Below are 18090 nucleotides of genomic sequence, written 5' to 3'. Positions count from 1 at the left end.
AGAAAGTTGTAGAGGAAGAGGAGCAGGTATTGATAATAAAACATTATCTCTCCCTAATGAAGAAATAACAATTCTCCTTTTCTTCAGTACTGGAAAAAATTGATGTGAACGGACGAGGAGCACAACAGCGGCACTAAGCATACAGTCAGAGGTCCAATGATGAAATAAACCAGATCAAAACATTTTAATATGAGAAAAAAATGTGCCAGTCAAAATGTAAAAACTGTAAGACTTGAAGTTTGATGTTCACAAACACTCTACGTTCAACATGATGTGCTTTCAGCAAAGAAAAAGTCCTTAGAGTTGCAAAACTGTAGGAGATGTAAAACACTACTAATGATGGACTACACTTTTCTCATTTTACTTGTGAATAAAATCACAGTTAGGTTAGTTTATAACTGCTAATAAAACACATTGAATTTTTAATTTAATAAACTGTGAAACACGTATTACTACTTTTTGTAATGAGTTAGGTGCAGTTGTAGCTCTCAACATTTAACAGCTGCACATGTTGTTTTAAGTCTGTTTTTTAACTAATTCAATAAATAAATTTTTAAAAAATCCGATTTCACATTAGCACACACCAGTAATAATAGCATAATAATAACTACCCAAGAGAAGGTGGCGCTATCACGTGACTTTGCGAATATAAACAAAGAGTGACATCATCTGTTTACTTGCTCCCAGACCCGACTGCAGGGATAAACAGCCGCTACTCCGCGTCTCCAAATGGCGACAGATATGGAAAGACTGGCTTCTTTCGAGGAGGCCTACTACGATCAGTACGACTACTACAACCTGCACGAATACTCCTGCCACGCCGGCGGCAAGGGCAGAACCAAGAGGGAGATCGAGCTGAACACTAACCGCCATTGCCCCGCTGGACACGAGAGGAAGATCGCTGAAAAATATCACAACAGCCAAATGAAGCGCAGAAGAACCAAGAGCGCGTCCTCGTGATGCCTTTTGTTTTTTTTTTTTTTTCTGGATGCTTATAGGTGAGAATCATAGTAGAAATGATCCCTTCTAGCGATCTAAATAGGGAAGCGATGTGTTGTTGTTTTTTTCCCATGCAGATATTTTGCTGACTAGTCAAGCTGCAGTGCACAGGCCGCATGTCTGAGCTGATCTCTGGCAGAACGCAGCTGGCCTTATTTAATCACATTATGCCACTATAGATTTGAACATTTGCTATTATGTCGACGCGGCTATTTTATGACGAGGCTTATTGGTTAAATATAGTCCTTACATGTTAAATGTGAAACATCTGCAGATGTATACAATCAGGCAACTAAACAGCTTGACATTTAAAAACGTCGTGTTTTATTATGCATGAAGTCTGACTATTGCCCTTGCAGACTCCGAGTTAGACGTCTAATTCAAACATTTGTTTATCACTGTTTTCCTGCAGACCAGTTGGATTTCTCATGTTGACCATGGCCACGAGTCTCTGCCTTTCCTGATCCAGCAAATGGAGGCTGTGACATTGAGGGCATAGCCATTCATCAGTCACGAGACAGCGCTCCGTTCCTAACCTGCCCTGTAACAGGAGCCACCCCTCTCATGTTACAGCTGTGCAACAACATTTAGTGTTGAGCTATATAGGTCAGTTGTGTGTGCTTGATTAACTTTGCTGTATAAATATGGCCGGGTCCGAGGGTAACGACGGTGTTAACACTGTATTTTAATTAAATAAAAATGTCTTAATTTTAAACTTTTTTTCTGGTTGGTTTATTTTATGTTCCTTTTTTTTTTTTCCTTTGAAGGTAATGTAAAAAGGCTTCTGTGAACGTGAATTTTGAAGTATTGTCTTAATTAAAAGTAAAACATAATTGAATGAATAAATGTGCAACAAAATAATGGAATGTTTAATCAGCATTGATTGCATGGATAAAAATTAAATCCAGCACTATACTGAATACAGTCATTAGTGAACAAAATTTAGTTATTGGCATGATTCCAACGGTAATTGAGAAATAATTTCTTCTTACAGCTCTTGACTGTCTCTGGCGTTAACACTCAGTGATTAAAATGAGACAAAAGGTCTAAATATGAATAATAAGAAGTTCCAATGTTATAAAAATAAGTCAGAGATTCAGTAACACTTAAAATCACAATTTTTTTTCCCCCAACGGAAGCTAATGCTTTTATTGTGAAGGACAATCCTTTCAACCGGAACTACTACTTATCTGTTACCCTTGTCAATTAAAAGCAATAAAACTAGTATTTTTTGTTGCATGTTTAGCTCTGTACCTGCCGTAAAAATGCAGATATGCAGTGTGTGCAGCGAACAGACTCCAAAATACAGATGTCCAAGCTGCAAAATACGATAGTAAGTAAACGCGTCTACATGCTTGCGGGATAGCTTATCACGTGTTAGCTGATTTTGTTAGCATAAGTAAAAATACTTAAACATCGTTTGTTATTATAATCTGAGTTTATAAATGTTCGCGTGTTTCTTTTAACACAGCTTTATATTTTTCTGTAAAATGAAAATAGAGGGACATATGTAAGAATACTGTGGATAAAAACAAGGCTAAACCTAAGCAGTTTGTGACTTAAAGCATGTAGATAATTAAACCTGTCGGTGTTGACATATTATGTCGCCGTTGTTTCAGTTATTTTCCCCAATATTTAATGTATCATCGTTATAATACATTAAAAAAAGAACATAAAAACTTCCAACACATGGTACAGGAGCCGGTTTGGGTCAAACTTAGTTACAGTTAGTCCACCTACTGGCCATTGAACTAGAAAATGAAGTGTGAATGGGCCATGTCTATTTTTATTCTTTTAATATTCGTTCATAATTACAAGTTCAGGAATAATTTGTAATAAAATGTATCAGATATCTCATTAAGTTTATTTTTCTCCCTCTTTCCCTTTGGACCAGGATACTGTGTCTTTGTTAAAGTTTCGATTGAATTTAATTGAATTGTTTCCTTTTTGTCTTGTAATCTTTGCAGTTGTTCGCTTGGCTGTTACAAGAAACACAAAGGTACGGAAGCCTAAATCCTGTAAGTTTTTATTCAGACGTGTATTTACATCTGATATTGACAGTTATCTTGTATTCATAGATTCCTGCCTTCCGGTTGAGAAGCCTGCTTCGTCAAATCCTGAATCTAAAGATGCTGCTGGATCTGGTAATAATTCCAAAGCGCTGATATTGTTCTTATTCTCTGACATGCTTATTAAGCATTTGTTTTACTGTAAAAAAAAAAAAACTATTTTGGAAAATAGTTTTACACTTAATCATAACAAATGTGCTACATTAACATTTTCATCCACTTCTACTTTCTTAATATATTTCCAAAGAGATTAATTTTCTTCCTTTTGAGAGAGGGAGATGTAGTCGCCTTCATTCTTTCTCACTAATGAAAACACATTTTCCACCATTCATGTTTGATTTATCTTACAGCAGCTGCAGCTGTTTTGCAGGATGGAGCCAGCATTTTTTCTTTTTAAACTTGCACCATAAATTTTTAGCTGAATTGGATCCATACTGCTGACCCTTTCATTAAACTTATTTGTCTTTACTAAAGAATAGATTTAGTGCACTTTTCTTCCGATGTCTCTTAACCTTTTGGTGTTTGTTTTCTACTTTTAAACCATATTACTTTCAGTTTTCCGTCTCGACTCCTTCAGAGGCTCCAACAACTTTTGCCAGAACTCCTAAAGATTAGATATTGTGTTTTTAAGTATAAAGGTAATTTAAACAGCCGCTTTATTTATTTTCAGGCATTGATAGCTTAGAAATTACATTGTGATTCCAGAATTTTCTTCTATACTTTTGTCAAGGAAAAGTATAGAACACAACAATGTATCTTTTAAGGCACGGTTCTCAATGCCTACAAACTGAACATTCTTCCAGAATAACGATATATATATATTTTTTGCACCAGATAATAATGTCAAATTTATATATGTTTTATGTTTGTTCCTTTAAATTCTCAGCAGAGCCTTTGAGTTTGGACGATCTCCTGCATGAGGACGACGTCATCGACAAAGTGCCACCGCAGAGGCTCCAGTTGTTGGGTATTAATCCAGTTTTACGTTTCTCTGTAAACTTAAAACACGGCTTAGACGGATGGTAATATGTCAGCGTTTTTATTTCGACCGTGTTGCTTTCCTTCAGGTCAGTCAACAGAGCTCAGAGATCTTCTCTGCAACCCCCACCTGAGGCAGTTGCTGCGCTCCGTTGACGACGCAGAGAGCAAAGCGTCCGCCATGAAGGCCGCCATGCAGGAACCTCTGTTTGTTGAGTTTGCAGATCGGTGTTTAAAAGTTGTTGAAGGTGAAGGCAACACATCATCTTCAAATGACTGATTTATAAAAAATTACATGTGCGGCTAGTTTTTGATATTTCTTCGTACAATACCAAACACGCTGTGTAGCAACATTTACCTCTAATGACGCTGTATGTAAATAATGTTCAAATAAAGGCTCGAGTTTTAATAGATTATTGATTAAACACATATGCGCAAGTAATTTATTGACATTTAACAGTTATATAAAATATTTTTTACAAATCACCATTAAACTGTGACTCTGTGTGATTCAAGTTTCCATACATAGATCCCTTTGTACCTGACAAACAGCTGACTGGGCTAAATTATGACATTTTCATGAATCTGCATCTGAATGAAACGAAAAGCAACATTTTTACATATTCGGAGTCAAAGCTGTTCATGAGTGCTTTATGCAGGCTAAAAACTGGAAAGTTAATTACAGACCAGCTACCTTTACCAGACAGAAATGCATAAAAAAAAACCTCTTTGGTATATTGTCTTACATTTACAGGCAGTAAATCCTGTATATAAAGACTTTGTTTCTAAGAGCAGCAACATTACCACAAATGGCAAATCAAGTTGATCTATTTCATGCGTTTAGTGAATCGGAAGAATATAACTTTTCTGCATTAAGCCACAAAGTTCTATGTATTTCATGGAGATTTTCTAAGACAGACCAGCACTATATGCTGGATAATATTGAATTTGGTTGATAATGATGCATATAAAAGGTAAGGTAAAGATGTGAAAAAAGTTTACACAGTACTGTTTCACGGTGAATATAAATGCAAAACCTTTCCAGAATGTCATTTTGTGTTGGTCTATTACATTAAAACTCATAGAAGTTTGTGGTTTTAATGTGACAAACTGCACTAAACAAGTCCCTGTTTTCTGAGCCAAAGCTGTCGATGTTATGTAATGGAAAACATTCCGGAGGTTAAGCATATAAACATATTGCACTTATTTTTATTAAAACTAAATTTCATAATGCCTAACAGCTACACTGTCAGACGAATTAAGCTCTCACATGCACACAAACGTACAAAGTACAAAAAAAGAGTTTGGTCCAAGTTAATTTCATGCAAGTGTCTCCTTGTAAATCATCTGTTAATGTGCTTTAATTTGAAACACAAATAAAAAAAATTCCAAACGTTTTATTCCCAACATGGCTGCTTATTGTTTTGGAATATAATTTCTTACATGAATCAAATGTAGCTTTTCCAAAAGGCACTCAGTAAGGCCTAATGGGCTCAGACATAATCTCATGCAGGCAGCAGCGCTTTGGCTCTCTAAGGTGCAGAAATTGTGCCATCTTCAGTACATTTTAGGAACTGCAACCAGATTTCTTTGCGGTTTTGTCAAGAAATGCTACAATTAAAATAATCATAGTTTACATATTTCAGATATGAATCACACATATAACTATTGGTACAAAAACAATCTTAAATGTATAGAAGATTTTTGCGATTTGGTGCTGCATTATCCTTCTGGACCACTTACCTGTACACGCAAACCTTTACAAATATGGGCATTTTGGCAAACAAAACCCCGTTTGATTTAGTGTTCAACAATAGATGCAAAGGAGCATAAAATAGTTTTCTTTTTGTGAGATTAACTAAACCGGTTCAAGTGAAGTTGCTATAAAGTCTTCTCCAGCAGGATCTCGTTGAACCCCGTCACGTCGCACTTCAGGTCCGGCTGCATGTCGGCGTACAGAAGGGGCGAGCGCTGATAGTGCAGCTTCACAGATCCCTGTCGGGAGAAGCAAAACAAAACAAAAAAATTTTTAAGAATCATGCTGAAATCCATTTGCATAGAAGGAACCGTGTCCTCACCCTGGGCCGAGCCCGAATGGAGGCGAGCCCCTGCTTGTACTGGTTGGTCTCCACCTTGTACTCTCCTCTCCTGGACGGCAGATTGAGGGAGGTCATCACGGAAATCATTTTCTGGAAGCCCGTGGCCGTCAGGGAGACGGTGATGGAGGGCGCCGAGGCCAGAGCCAGGCCCATGGGCCAGCCGCGCACCGGGACGGGCTCCTGGCAGCTCGAGAGCTGCACGGAGCCCCGCTCCCTGACCACAGCGCTCAGCGCCGGGCTGTCGTCCGCCGAGAGGTCCTCCGCGTCGTCAAGCTCCGCTTCAGCCAAGGACTTCAACAAAGCCTGCCCGAGTATTTACACCGTAAAGTTACGTCCCGTGTCCAAGGTAAAAAAAAATAAATAAAAAAAAAGCACGAATGGTGGCGCTCGGTCTCACCCTCCATTTCCTCCAGGTGTTTTGGATCACTGAAGCTGCTCCGTTCCACCTCCGGATCCGCTTCTGGACCAGCCAGGACCTCACAGCTGCACAGTCAAAAAGACAAGAATGAAATCACAATATTATGAGAATAAAGTTGAAATAATATGAGAATACAGATTTAGTTTTATGAGAATGAAATTGAATTTATTACAACATTATTCTCATAATATTATGAATTTTTTGGATTAACTGATTAATAATTAGGTAGCAAAATTTGTTTAATAGTATTTTTTGTTTTTTACAGACTTTGAACCAGATGAACTATACTTCTTGTGGGATTCTGGGTAAAACTTATTTATTTTAAGTATTTTTTGCATCTTAAATGTAAATGCATGTATTTTTTGGACAGTTTTGGCTCAATTACTGTTCTGAGTGTGTTATTCTCTCAGCAAATGGACTCCAGTTAACAAGTAATCAATTACTAAGTTGGTGACAATTATTTCAATAATCGATTAAGCCAAATAATCGTTTCAGCCCTAGTTGAGATTCATGAAATCACGGAAATGCTACACGTTCTCAGACTTGCACCGAAAGAACCTCAGAGAGTAAGACTGCATGTGGCTTGTCCTGGTTCTAAGAGGACAAGCTGTCTGGACCTCCGTGTGCCGACACCGTGTGCTCCCGACTCACTGGGTCAGAGTCAGCACTCAGTGGAATCGAGGCCAGGCGGCTCTGCCTAATTCCTGCCAGCTTCACCTGTCCAGAGCGGCAACCAGTTTACCTGCTTGGATTAACGTGGCAGACTGCTGGCAGGCGAGGCGTCGGCGCCGCTGGTGTCGCAGCCAGCAGCACTGAATGGTGAAGGCGCACCGAGACAGGACCTTCCCTCGGCGATCCTCCAGCAGATCGAGCTGAGAAGAGTTTGGCACATTCTGCATTTCTCTTTTTTTTTCATTTAACCACGACAATTTTAGAAATAGTGCAGTATTTCTAATATTACAGTAGAAGTACAGTTTATGCATATGTTGTCTGTCTCTGTGGTTTCTCGGTTCTCTTTTTCTCTCTCTCTTTTTGCAGGTGTAGAAACAGACTTCCAGGGTGTTTTTTTTATCCTTCTTCCTACCTTCTGGTCCTACCTCCCTCACTGACCCATCTAACTTCAATTTTTCTCTTTCTGTTTCCTCTTTGTGTCCGTTGCATTTGCAATAAGCCCAAAGACATTTCTAATAAAGTTATATATCTGGCCTTAATGAAATGAAAGAGCAACAAGAAGAAAGATATAAGAAGTTGTTGTAGGGCATTCAGCAAAAAAGAAAAAGATTTCATTTACGAGTCGCAGCATAAATGCACTTCAGGCTTTTCTTCGTAAAAAGATTAGAAAACCACGTATTATGCACAACGTTTTGTTGGTCTGTTGCCTAAAATCCCAATAAAATAGATAAAATAAATACTTTTGCACACCACTGTGGTTACTGACCATTGGCTGGGTGAGGAAGACCTTCGTCTTCCCGCAGTGCACCAACAACCTGCGTTCGTCACGCGACGCATTATGCTGGAGCGCCACCCGGAGGAGCTGCTCCACCTGCTGCGGAAGAACGTTGGCGCCTTTGGCGTCAAGATCTGAAACACAGGAATGAGGAGGAGTAAAGACTAAATCAGCCCAACAACCCAACAGAATCTGAGTCAGTGTGAGGAATGTTGAGAGCTAGTGGAAAACATTAAAGTGCTTCAAAGAGCTGTGGCTTCATTAGAGGCGATTTAGAGATGCAATTAACGGTTATTTTAGTAATTGATTATTCCCATCAATTAGTTTGATGTTTAATCAGACAAAAAAAAATTGGCACATTCTTCAGATTTTTCATTTAACCACTTAATCTTATTAGAAATACCTTTTTTTAAAATTTAATATCAAAGTAGAATATATATGGTGCTCAGCATTAATGACTCCAGTTTAGTGAGATGGGTCAGTGAAGAGAGAGATAGGACCAGAAGGACAGGAAGAAGGATAAAAAAGAAAAAAAAAAATCACATTTTAAAACAAATAATTTTTTCATTGCTTTTTTAAATAAATAAAAAATTTACTTCCTAAAGTGCAACAACACAGCACTCCTCGTTGAAGGCTTGATAATTTAGAGCAAATTTATAGCAAAAAAAAAAAAAAAACTCCAGTTAACGATCGATCACTAAATTAGTTGACAATTATTTCAATAATCGATTCGTCACCACTAATCAGAAAAATCATTTCAGCCCTGAAGGTGAGTGAGTAATGTCAACAAACGAAATATCCAAAATAAAATACAAACAAAAACAATAAAACATTTGTGGCTAATAAAAATATGAATCAGGAGAATGGAAATTATTGAGCTTGTTTCGATTTATCATGCGATTAATTGACTCGCTGCTTATTGCGACAGGCTTAGATGTGAAGCACAGAAATAAGCTGATGCTGCGTGAACATTAGAGGAAAACAAATGCTTCACAGTGAATAAAACTTTACAACCCAAACGCAAAGACAGAGTGGTGAGGCGAGCAGAGATGGCGTTTACCTGTAAAGTTCAGAAGATGCTAAAAAGTCTTTCAAACTGAAAAGTCCCAAAGAAAAGTAGAGAAGTGATTTTACTGAGAAGACAAATGAAAGGCAAGGAGAGTAAACCTGCAGATCCAGGTAGAGAAAATAAAATCATTGGACCTCCCCGATCGACTAGAACCGATTCAATAGCAATATAAACTCACCAGCATCCAGGCGACTTGATGCTGAACATTTCCCGATCGGTCCATAACGCTGGACGAAGCTTTTCAAAGGGATTCTGTGCAACAAAAATTAAATTAAATCCCCCTAAAGCTTAGAAAAAATACCGCACTATTAGAGTGTGAGGAGGAAAGCTGCACCTTATTGGAAAGCCTGCAGCGCTGATGTGAATGGTCTCCACGATCCCGCAAGCCTCCAGCTGCAAAATAACCTGGCGGAGAAGCATCAGACATGTCAGCTTGGTGAACGTGGGCGGCCATGAGACGACGCAGACGTGTGAGCCGATCTTTATTACCTCTCCGTTCTTAAAGGTGAGCGGCCGGCAGTCGGAGTTGGGTTTGATGCAGCGGGTGTAGTGAGGAGCCGTGGTGAGGAGGAGCTTCATCAGGTTCTCCAGCGAGTTCTACGTGCAAATCACATCATTTTAGCATCTTTTCATCTCTAATCTACATTATTTTTATACCAGATTAAGTTTTACTAATTTTTTTCTCACTTTCTTTTCTAAAAAAGAAAATTGCAAATCTATATACTCTTTATTCTGTTGGCATTACTGACAATTTTATCATATATATATATATATATGTATATATATATAAATATATTTCTTAATCAAACTTAATTTTATGTCTTATCTTATGTAGCTTATCTGTGATGTTGTAATTATTGTGAAGCACTTTGGTCAGCTGAGGTTGTTTTACATAAATAAAATCAGTAATTGATTGAACGATTAATCAATTACTGAATTAGCTGATGATTATTTCCTGCAATCACAATTAATCTGACTAATTGTTTCAGCCCTGATTGCTACCAGAGTACCATGCTGAGATGCAGTGTGCTAACACACACACACACACACACACGCACACACACACACACACACACACACACACACACACACATTGGGACCATGGCTAAACCTTTCCAGGAGAAACAACACAACCCACAGCAAGCATGTTTCGCCGTTTCACCTTAAACTTGGAGATCACCGTGACTCTGCTGAGCCCTTTGCTATTAGGAATCTCAGTTTCCTTGTCAGAGAAGATCTCATGAAGAAGGAGACTGTCTGATTTCTGAAGCAGGCCAATGAGCTCTGGTGGCACCGGGTCCTGAGAGAGAAAACCTTTGTGAACGCGACCAGATGGAGGTTTGGTCCCTCTGTCTGAATGAGAGCTAACAGACGGCCCCTTACCTTGTTTTTATCCACCATGCCTTCTAACTGGTAGCTGACTTTGCCCGCGTAATGGGCCACGGTGAAGTGTGGCACCTTGCTGAACTTGTCCCAGCAGATGTTGTCGTTGCCGCCCAGCTCCTTCTCCAGGCGACCCCTCAGCGCTGTCGAGTCCGAGGCTCGGTTCAGACGACTCTCCTTCAGGACGAGACAGAAACCAACAGGGCATTCGTCCTGACGTTCAGTCGGCTGCAGCGTTGCTTTCAAGAATGTGGATGTGAAAACTCGAGATGCACTGATCAGTCTTTTCCTGGTCAAAACCGATTTGTTGTAAAACTTGGATATTTAGATTTTTTTCAAAGGTCTACATCATATAAGAGAGAAAATATGCATGTTGTAGGTTCTTTAGTCAAGGTACTTTCAACAAAAATGAAAGAAAGTACCATTTACTAATCAAAACAAAAGTTCTTAACGCTTTATATGACTTTTATTCAGAGGATTGAACTGCATGTTCTTAGTTGACGCATTTACAGTCTCAAAATTCAGATTCTCCAGGAAGATGCGATGTTGTGATCACAACTATTCATTCATTATACGCAAATTTTGCGTGGATTTGCTGTTTTCAAAAGTAATCGCAACTTCTTCGTAAATCTGACTAATCACCTGAATGTTTTCTGTATTTCCTTCTTTTCGGATCAGTCAGAAACTCAGCTGAATTTTGACCAACTTTAGTCCTCTTCTAATTTAACCTCCTGTTTCACGGCCAAACAAGCAAGATGAACGCATGTTTTTTTTTTGTTTTGTTTTTTGCAAAAATCATTTTGCGATGCTCTGTACGATTTGCTTCTATTCTGCATACAGTCCATGTTAACTTGAATAACCAGGAAAGGGCATGACTTTATTTGTATTGTATTATTTCCTGAAAGTACTTAAAAATGTTATTTGCACTATAAATATTAACTGTGTTAAAATCTTTTTCGGGAAGGTTGTGCGCAGCAATGTCAATTTTTTTGTAAGATCATGCAATTGCAAAGACAAAGCTTAAAAATTAAGCTGCATCGGTTAAAAATTAACCAATCTCTCCTGCAACGTTATTTTGTGAAACGATCACAAAAAAAAACATGGCAACATTCTGGAGGAACTGAATGATGGAGGCAATACTCCGTTCAGAATGAACTAATGAATTGGGAAGAACATCCCAATTTTTCAAGATTTTATCTAGTGATTAAATGAGTTGGACATTTCTGATATCTGATCAATTGACTGGTGCATCTCTTATTAAAAACAATGAAAGTCTCTGTAGAGTAAAAGTAATTAAAAATGTACCTCATTAAGAAGAGAAAACACACTGATGGGGCTTCCCTCTAAAAGGTCGAGACAACTCTGGTTGTCTTGGTATTTAACGAAGGACCACTCCAAGCCTTCTGACACGTACTCTTCCTGAGGAAAGGCAACAAATAGCACTTATGTTTAAATACCAAGACGTACGTCCAAATGCATCTCTGCTGACAGATCGAAAAAAAAAACCGAACGTCTTTACCTGCTGAGCTCGGAGGTAATGGGCCACAAAGTGCTGCTGCAGTTTCTCATTGGCGTAGTTGATGCACAGCTGCTCCAAGTTGTTGATCTGAAAACACTCGAAGCCGTACACGTCCAGCACGCCTGCGGATTACAGACGAATGTCAGAGCTGGTGTGGAGGAGCTGGGGGTCATTCCCACTCCGACGGAGGGAATAGAGCTTTACCTATGAAGTTGCGCCATTTGGACTGGTCGGCGCATATGCAGCTGTTGATGAACGTCACTAACCACTCAAATAATCTGGTGGGGAAAAGGAAAACGTTGAACATAGCATTAGATATGTTAAAATGGGGATGAGAATTTAGCCATAACACTTCTACCATTTTACGTTTCGTCAACTTACAACCACTAAGTTTAGAGTGTTTTACTGGGACTTTATGTGGTACAACAATACTTACTTTTTAAGTGGAACTTTTTTTTTTTCGCACAATAATCTAAAAAGTGTGATAGTATGTACTCGTGTTCAGAATTTAACACCCTGAAATTGGGCCTCTGTCACTTTAAGAAACTCCTGCTCTTTCTGAAACTCCGCCTTCAGGAAGTGATCACAACATGGTTCCTCTATTAACCCTTTAACAACGATTTTACCGGCATTGCACTGAAGAAGTAGCTTCTACAATTAGACCAGCAGATGCGCTGTTCCACAAGGTGTTTGCTAATTGCTGCTGGCTAGTCTGAAGGAGCTGAGTGAGGGGAACCGCGAGAAAGGGAAGAAGTTAGGTCACCTGAAAACTGCAGCTGTGCCTTGAAGATCTACACAGGCATTTTGTATAGCTGAATGGTTGCCACGGGAGATAAAAGGATTTCTCAACCAATAAAAGCAACACTCCAAGTGTGTTTTTGATGAAGGAATAACATTATAACATGATGTAAAGCTCAAAAAAGTTGATTCTACATAATACTGCCCCTTTAAATTTCTCCTCACAGACTCTCAGCATCCAGTCTGACATCATCCACTTCACAGTTACGTCCTACTTTATGCTGCCCTAAAATGCTAAGGTGACTAATTTCAATGAATACTTTGCTGAGCTACTTAATGATTAACTTGCAGCTCTTACTGGCCGTAGACGACCTTGGCCAGGCAGTCCCGCCTCACTCCGCACTCTGCTCGGGAACAGGGCTTCAGAACGTTTTGCTTCCCCGCCTTCAGCGTCCTCACTCTCAGACATCTACAGAGCTCCTCCGCTGGGACGCCCAGCAGCTCGCCGGCTCTCTGCAAGAAGTCTAGAACGACGTGCTTCATGATGATCAACCACTAGCTAGTTTTAGCTTTCCAAATTTGTAGCTTTTTGTTGAGCATTTGTACGATTCAACCTGTGGAATCAAAGCTACCTTCAGAGTGTTGGTCAAGGTCGCAGGGTTGGGATTCATTTGTTGAAGAGCAGAAACTCACATTCCCCAACTGCAGAATCCCTGCTAAAATCTGTGATGAAAAAACATTATTCAATATTATTATTACGTGTGAACCTGCAGATTCAGATTTTTTTAGTCTGAAAAGTTGCTACATATAGTGTCAAAGTCACTAAGTTAGTGGGATGGTTATCAGCTGCATGAGCCTGGTGAGTGGTCCATGAACCAGCGGTGGCCAAACATTTTGTCACATCGGCCAAAATTTTCAAATGAAAGCACCCTGAGGGCCAAAAAATTTAATATTCTTAGTAAAAACGTTTTGTTTTTACTAAGAATAAGATTTGTTTTTTAATGAAAGGTGATGTATAAACAACTGAGTCGAAACTTCAGAAGAGTTTAGTAGATTTGCCTTATTACAATAAATATTTATCAAGGGTTTTATTGGAGATATAGTAAAAATGTAGTCAGTTAAAAAAAGCTGGATTTAGCTCACTCTGTCTTTGGAACTGGATAGATTTGGTCCATGCACAAGAATGCAAAAAAATATGGCTATTTAAATATGAATACTTTGTTTTTTAAATAAGATCTTAAATTATCTGCAATCTTTCTGCCACAATTAAAAATAAAAAAAAAGTTTCCATCTGCATCAACCACCTGTGCTGGGGGCTAATTTTGTGTTATTATTAAATTGCAGTCCGTACAAAATCAGTGAAGAGTCACTCTTTGGACACTTGTGCATTAGACCAAAAGGAGAACAGTGGGTGATTTTCAAACCTTTGTGGAGTTAGACAGAATCAGTGGATAACATCAGTTTCAATCACCGGTCTCCCAAAGTTAAGGAAATTGGGGCTAATTTATTGGTGCATCACTAATTAATGTGCAGCTAAAGTAGCTCCTATGAAGACAAGTTACTTGACATTGCATCTTATTCAAATGATTAATTAAAAGATGGCGTTACTCTTACCCTAAATATCTGTCTTTGCCTTTCAGCATCAATTCCGAGGTGAACCATCGCCTCAACGGTTTCAAGAAAACCGTCCTCTGTAAACAAAAAAAGAAAAGAAAAAATAAGTTATTTGTACAGACGTTATTAGGAGGTCTCGATAGACGTAAAAATAAACACCTACCCTCAATTTGTTTCTCACAATTCGGCAGCCACACAAAACCCTGATCCTGTGGCATCATCCAGTCTGTTCTCTGCTCATCTGTGGCTCCTTTCATCATCTATAAAAACAGCAATATAGGTAAAAATAAATAAATAAATAAACCACACAGGCATCAGGTGTCAGGGACTCACCTGGTAGAAGATGTGGAAGTTCCTCTCATTGGCTGGCTGACAGGCCACCCTGGTCTTCTCCAACAAGTACGTCTGCACCGAAGCGCCGACCAGCAGCTGAGCCCTGGGTGTGAGTTGAGTCGGACAGCGTGAGCTAAACCCGCTGACAGGATGTGAGGTCATGAAAAGTGGAAGGTGCCAACTGGTACCTGTCCAGCTGCAGCTGGATGTACTTTCCAAAGCGGCTGCTGTTGCTGTTGCGCAGCGTGCAAGCGTTGCCTGGAGACAGAGGCCGCTGATGAACGACTCGGCGTCACACCAGTAAATCTCACTTTAGTGAATTATTGTGAAGTGAGTGGAAAATTTGTAACAGGGTTTTTAATTTATTAATATTTTCTGAAAAGTGTGCAGTGCATTTATGCTTAACATCTCAATAAAATACATTAAAGTTTGTGGTGGGAGCGTGACAGCATTTTTAAAAAATTAGAGCTATGAAAGAGCAACGTATGAATAGTTTTGTAAGGGGAGTGTATATGTGTATATATATATATATATATATATATATATATAGTTTTTTGTCGTACCAAAAGCTTCCATCAGAGGATTGGAGTCCAACACTCTCCTCTCGATCCTCTCCGCCGCGTCCTGACTGCTGACGGCCTGGGCGGAGGCTGCCACAGTGGCGTAGTATTTCATCAGGCAGCGAGACGTCCATGTCTAGAACATTGACAGACCAACAGCAACTCAAAAAAATATTTTTAAAAAATCTGAGCAACAGCAGGGGAACTCTGCAGACCCATAATAAAATCAAAAAGGAAAAAGCTAAGCTGATATTTCATACATCTGTTTGACACGATAGCATTAGCGTTATTTGTGAATTTACCTTCCCGGCTCCACTCTCACCGCTAACAACCAGCGACTGGTTCACTGGCTCCAACTGACCCTGAACGTTCCTGTAAGCCTCCTCCGCCACAATAAAGATATGAGGTTTGAACTCCTGCAATTGAAAAGAACCCCTCTTCTGCTGAGCTGGGCTGGGAAAGCCCATATTTAAATAAGTGCAAACAGGTCGACGACGGCACGGAGCTTCGGCAGCGATGACGTGAATACCTGAGGCTGAGTGGCGTAGTGGTACTCCTTCATCACGTCCACAGAGTAAAGGTCTGGAATGGGCTGGAAAGGGTTGAGAGCCACCAAGGTGCAGCCGGCGTGGGTGTAAAACACCTTCAATCTGTACCTGGCCTGCAGGCATTTCAGCACTAGCAGAAAGCGCGACGCTTGTTAAGCGTTACACGGAAAGACGTGACGAGGACAAACTTTTTGAATTCTGCTGGAGCGTTTGGACATTTTGCACTTGGTACCTGTTGCTGGAGTCACGGGGTTCACCTTGGTGAGGTCATCAAAAGTGTGCAGTTGGTCTTCGTCAATAAGAAATGCCTGGACGTCCTCCTCCAAAGGGTCATTTCGGCTTTGGTTAGGTGAGTGGACTCTCTGGGTGACTCCCTTCACCTGCGTGGAAAGATTAGGTGAGGAATTGCTAAAAGGACTGATGCAGTCGAAGCCAAATGGATGATGAAGATTGTGGGGGTTTTTTTCTTCTTTTTTTTTTTTAAAAGGTTTTGTTGGCTCTAGTGGCCTTTATTTGAAAGTAGTTCAACAGGAAAGAGGGTAATGAGATAGAGGAGGAAGACATGTGGCAAATGTCACCAGGCCGGGAATTGAACCCGCGACCACCGGCACGAGAACCAAGGCCTCAATAAGTGGGTTGTGCTTTGCTCCTGTGTCACCACAGCACCCCATGATGACTGTGGTTTTGTACATATTATGCTTGTTATTCCCACAACATGAGGGACATATTTAAAAAACAAACACCTCTCTGCAGAAATAAAACGACGACTCGTGACATCTTCGTGACTTTAAGGATTATTCAGGGTTCCTTCAAATTTTTCAAATTTTTATCAGTTATTTATGACACTAAAACATTCAATTAATTGGATTTTAATCATCTTTGTCTTGCAGAAATCTGTATAGAAAACATTGCTGTTGTTAGCTTTATGCTAAGAGAGAAGTTTTTTTGTTTTTTTTTACATCAGGATGAATCTAAACTTATCCAAAATAACTAGAAAGAAACTATTTTCAATACAAAAATAGTGGGATCTAATTTTAGAACCAGACGTAAAATACTCTAGAGATCAAAAAAGCATTTGAGGCAATTTAACATCCTACCTTTTATTTGATTTTTAAGTAAAAAAAATTATTAAATAAAATACTGTACAGGTGGATGCTGATGTGTTTATAGTCTAAACATGGTGGCAGCGCTTAGTTTAGATGAATTTAATTAATTAACAGGAAAATAAAACTTACATTCTTCTGCATTGGAGCTGCTGATTGCTGCTTAATCCAAGGTGTGAATGATTGATTCATGAATCTCTAATGCAATGTGATTACTGCATTTGCACACTCTGTAACCTCAAATTTTTTTTTTTAGAATAAAAAAAAATGCATTTACAATCGGTTAACTCTGTCACAAACAATTTGCCCTCACTAATGGACGCCTGCCATATGACCTGAACCTGCTGCCCTTCCTGAAAACTGCCACCTGTTCAAGGTGTTCAGAGACACTTAATCCTCTAGTAGGTAGCCTACATCCCATAATACCTCCAGTTTAGAGCCATGGAGTCATTTATTTAGGAAACAGAACAGCACAGGTTGTAATTAACAGCATACATAACAGGATGTATACTAAGGTTTGAAATGTCTATTAGAAATTAGTAGTAAGTGTGGACAATACAATAAAAGTAACTTTATATTTGCTGTGACACACTGACAGCTAGAGCTAAAGCACTACATTTATGTCCACTGTGGGAGATTATTAATCAGGCGCAGATCGGTCACAGGTACACACGTCCTTCAATTAAATAAAAACAGATCAACTTTATGACTGTAATTCTGGCGTTCATACGCAAGAGAAGGTGCGGATTTCTGTTGTTTAGGCTAAACATAACATATTATAAGTTTATATACTCAGAAATAGAAAGAAAAAGATCTAAATAAACTCCCGGCGAAAAGCTTGTGTTCGGGTCCCAACTTACCGCTGCCCCTCCATTCCTGGGTCCCACAGCAATGTTCCGCCGGTCGGTGGAAGAACTCATTTATTTGATACTTTTTCTGTATCTGGCCTGAAACTCTACCGAGAAAATAAAACCTCTGGGCCTTATTTCTGATTCAAATGAGTGGCTATTCTATGATAAATAAAACGTTACTTCGGTTATTCCTCTGCTGTCAGCAACAACTCAAGGACGACTTCTGCTGGTTGTCCCTCTGCCTTCCAGACCAGACTCCCAAACCACACGTCATTCCCGCCCTCTTCCTGACCATTCACGGACCGCTCGTTTGAAGCAAAATCAAAACTGAACGTTGTACAACTTCATAAATATATAATCCC

General features: G+C 39.4%; 3 protein-coding genes across 6 annotated transcripts; 2 read left to right on the top strand and 1 right to left on the bottom strand.

Moving 5' to 3' along the window:
• Positions 1–659: 659 nt before the first annotated feature.
• Positions 660–1714, top strand: LOC103476176 (nuclear protein 2-like). The gene is made up of 2 exons (XM_017308429.2): positions 660–998; positions 1412–1714. The coding sequence occupies exon 1, from the start codon at positions 730–732 to the stop codon at positions 958–960; it is 231 nt and encodes a 76-aa protein (XP_017163918.1). The 5' UTR covers positions 660–729; the 3' UTR covers positions 961–998; positions 1412–1714.
• A 126-nt stretch (positions 1715–1840) lies between these two features.
• znhit3 (zinc finger, HIT-type containing 3) lies at positions 1841–6294 on the top strand. Of its 3 annotated transcripts, XM_081615174.1 has the most exons (6): positions 1841–2332; positions 2967–2998; positions 3078–3143; positions 3955–4035; positions 4136–4294; positions 6206–6294. In XM_081615174.1, exons 1-6 carry the CDS (start codon positions 2238–2240, stop codon positions 6208–6210), a joined length of 438 nt encoding a protein of 145 aa, XP_081471300.1. In that variant the 5' UTR covers positions 1841–2237; the 3' UTR covers positions 6211–6294. The 3 variants fall into 3 exon arrangements, with proteins under 3 accessions (XP_081471300.1, XP_008426326.1, XP_008426325.1); XM_008428104.3 differs by lacking the exon at positions 6206–6294 and having other exon boundaries at positions 3958–4035; positions 4136–4459; XM_008428103.3 differs by lacking the exon at positions 6206–6294 and having other exon boundaries at positions 4136–4459.
• myo19 (myosin XIX) lies at positions 5428–18028 on the bottom strand. Of its 2 annotated transcripts, XM_008428101.3 has the most exons (24): positions 17738–18027; positions 16007–16154; positions 15756–15904; positions 15529–15642; positions 15230–15362; positions 14855–14924; positions 14667–14769; positions 14497–14593; positions 14334–14410; positions 13352–13442; positions 13078–13243; positions 12186–12259; positions 11982–12103; positions 11768–11881; positions 10463–10639; positions 10242–10379; positions 9569–9676; positions 9414–9484; positions 9258–9331; positions 8002–8144; positions 7306–7435; positions 6543–6628; positions 6125–6448; positions 5428–6041 (listed from the first exon to the last, which is right to left on the bottom strand). In XM_008428101.3, the coding sequence occupies exons 1-24, from the start codon at positions 17795–17797 to the stop codon at positions 5928–5930; spliced, it is 2883 nt and encodes a 960-aa protein (XP_008426323.1). In that variant the 5' UTR covers positions 17798–18027; the 3' UTR covers positions 5428–5927. The 2 variants fall into 2 exon arrangements, with proteins under 2 accessions (XP_008426323.1, XP_008426324.1); XM_008428102.2 differs by lacking the exons at positions 5428–6041; positions 6125–6448; positions 6543–6628; positions 7306–7435 and adding an exon at positions 9071–9106 and having other exon boundaries at positions 8028–8144; positions 17738–18028.
• Between the last annotated feature and the right edge of the window lie 62 nt (positions 18029–18090).

This window comes from Poecilia reticulata, chromosome 14, assembly GCF_904066995.2.
Source record: "Poecilia reticulata chromosome 14, P_reticulata-male-v2, whole genome shotgun sequence".
In the NCBI taxonomy this organism is placed as follows: Eukaryota; Metazoa; Chordata; class Actinopteri; order Cyprinodontiformes; family Poeciliidae; genus Poecilia; species Poecilia reticulata.
Note: the sequence above shows the minus strand (reverse complement) of the source record. Positions and strands in the feature narration are given on the sequence as shown.

Excerpts from the sequence above, each read along its gene's own strand:
- LOC103476176 (XM_017308429.2), top strand. The coding sequence starts at position 730 with ATGGCGACAGATATGGAAAGACTGGCTTCTTTCGAGGAGGCCTACTAC.
- znhit3 (XM_008428103.3), top strand. The coding sequence starts at position 2,238 with ATGTTTAGCTCTGTACCTGCCGTAAAAATGCAGATATGCAGTGTGTGC. Across the intron at positions 2,333-2,966 it reads CCAAGCTGCAAAATACGATA|TTGTTCGCTTGGCTGTTACA; the intron begins GTAAGTAAACGC and ends TAATCTTTGCAG. Across the intron at positions 3,144-3,954 it reads TAAAGATGCTGCTGGATCTG|CAGAGCCTTTGAGTTTGGAC; the intron begins GTAATAATTCCA and ends TTAAATTCTCAG.
- myo19 (XM_008428101.3), bottom strand. The coding sequence starts at position 17,797 with ATGAGTTCTTCCACCGACCGGCGGAACATTGCTGTGGGACCCAGGAAT. Across the intron at positions 9,332-9,413 it reads GCTGCAGGCTTTCCAATAAG|AATCCCTTTGAAAAGCTTCG; the intron begins GTGCAGCTTTCC and ends TTTGTTGCACAG. Across the intron at positions 6,629-7,305 it reads TGCCACGTTAATCCAAGCAG|CTGTGAGGTCCTGGCTGGTC; the intron begins GTAAACTGGTTG and ends TTGACTGTGCAG.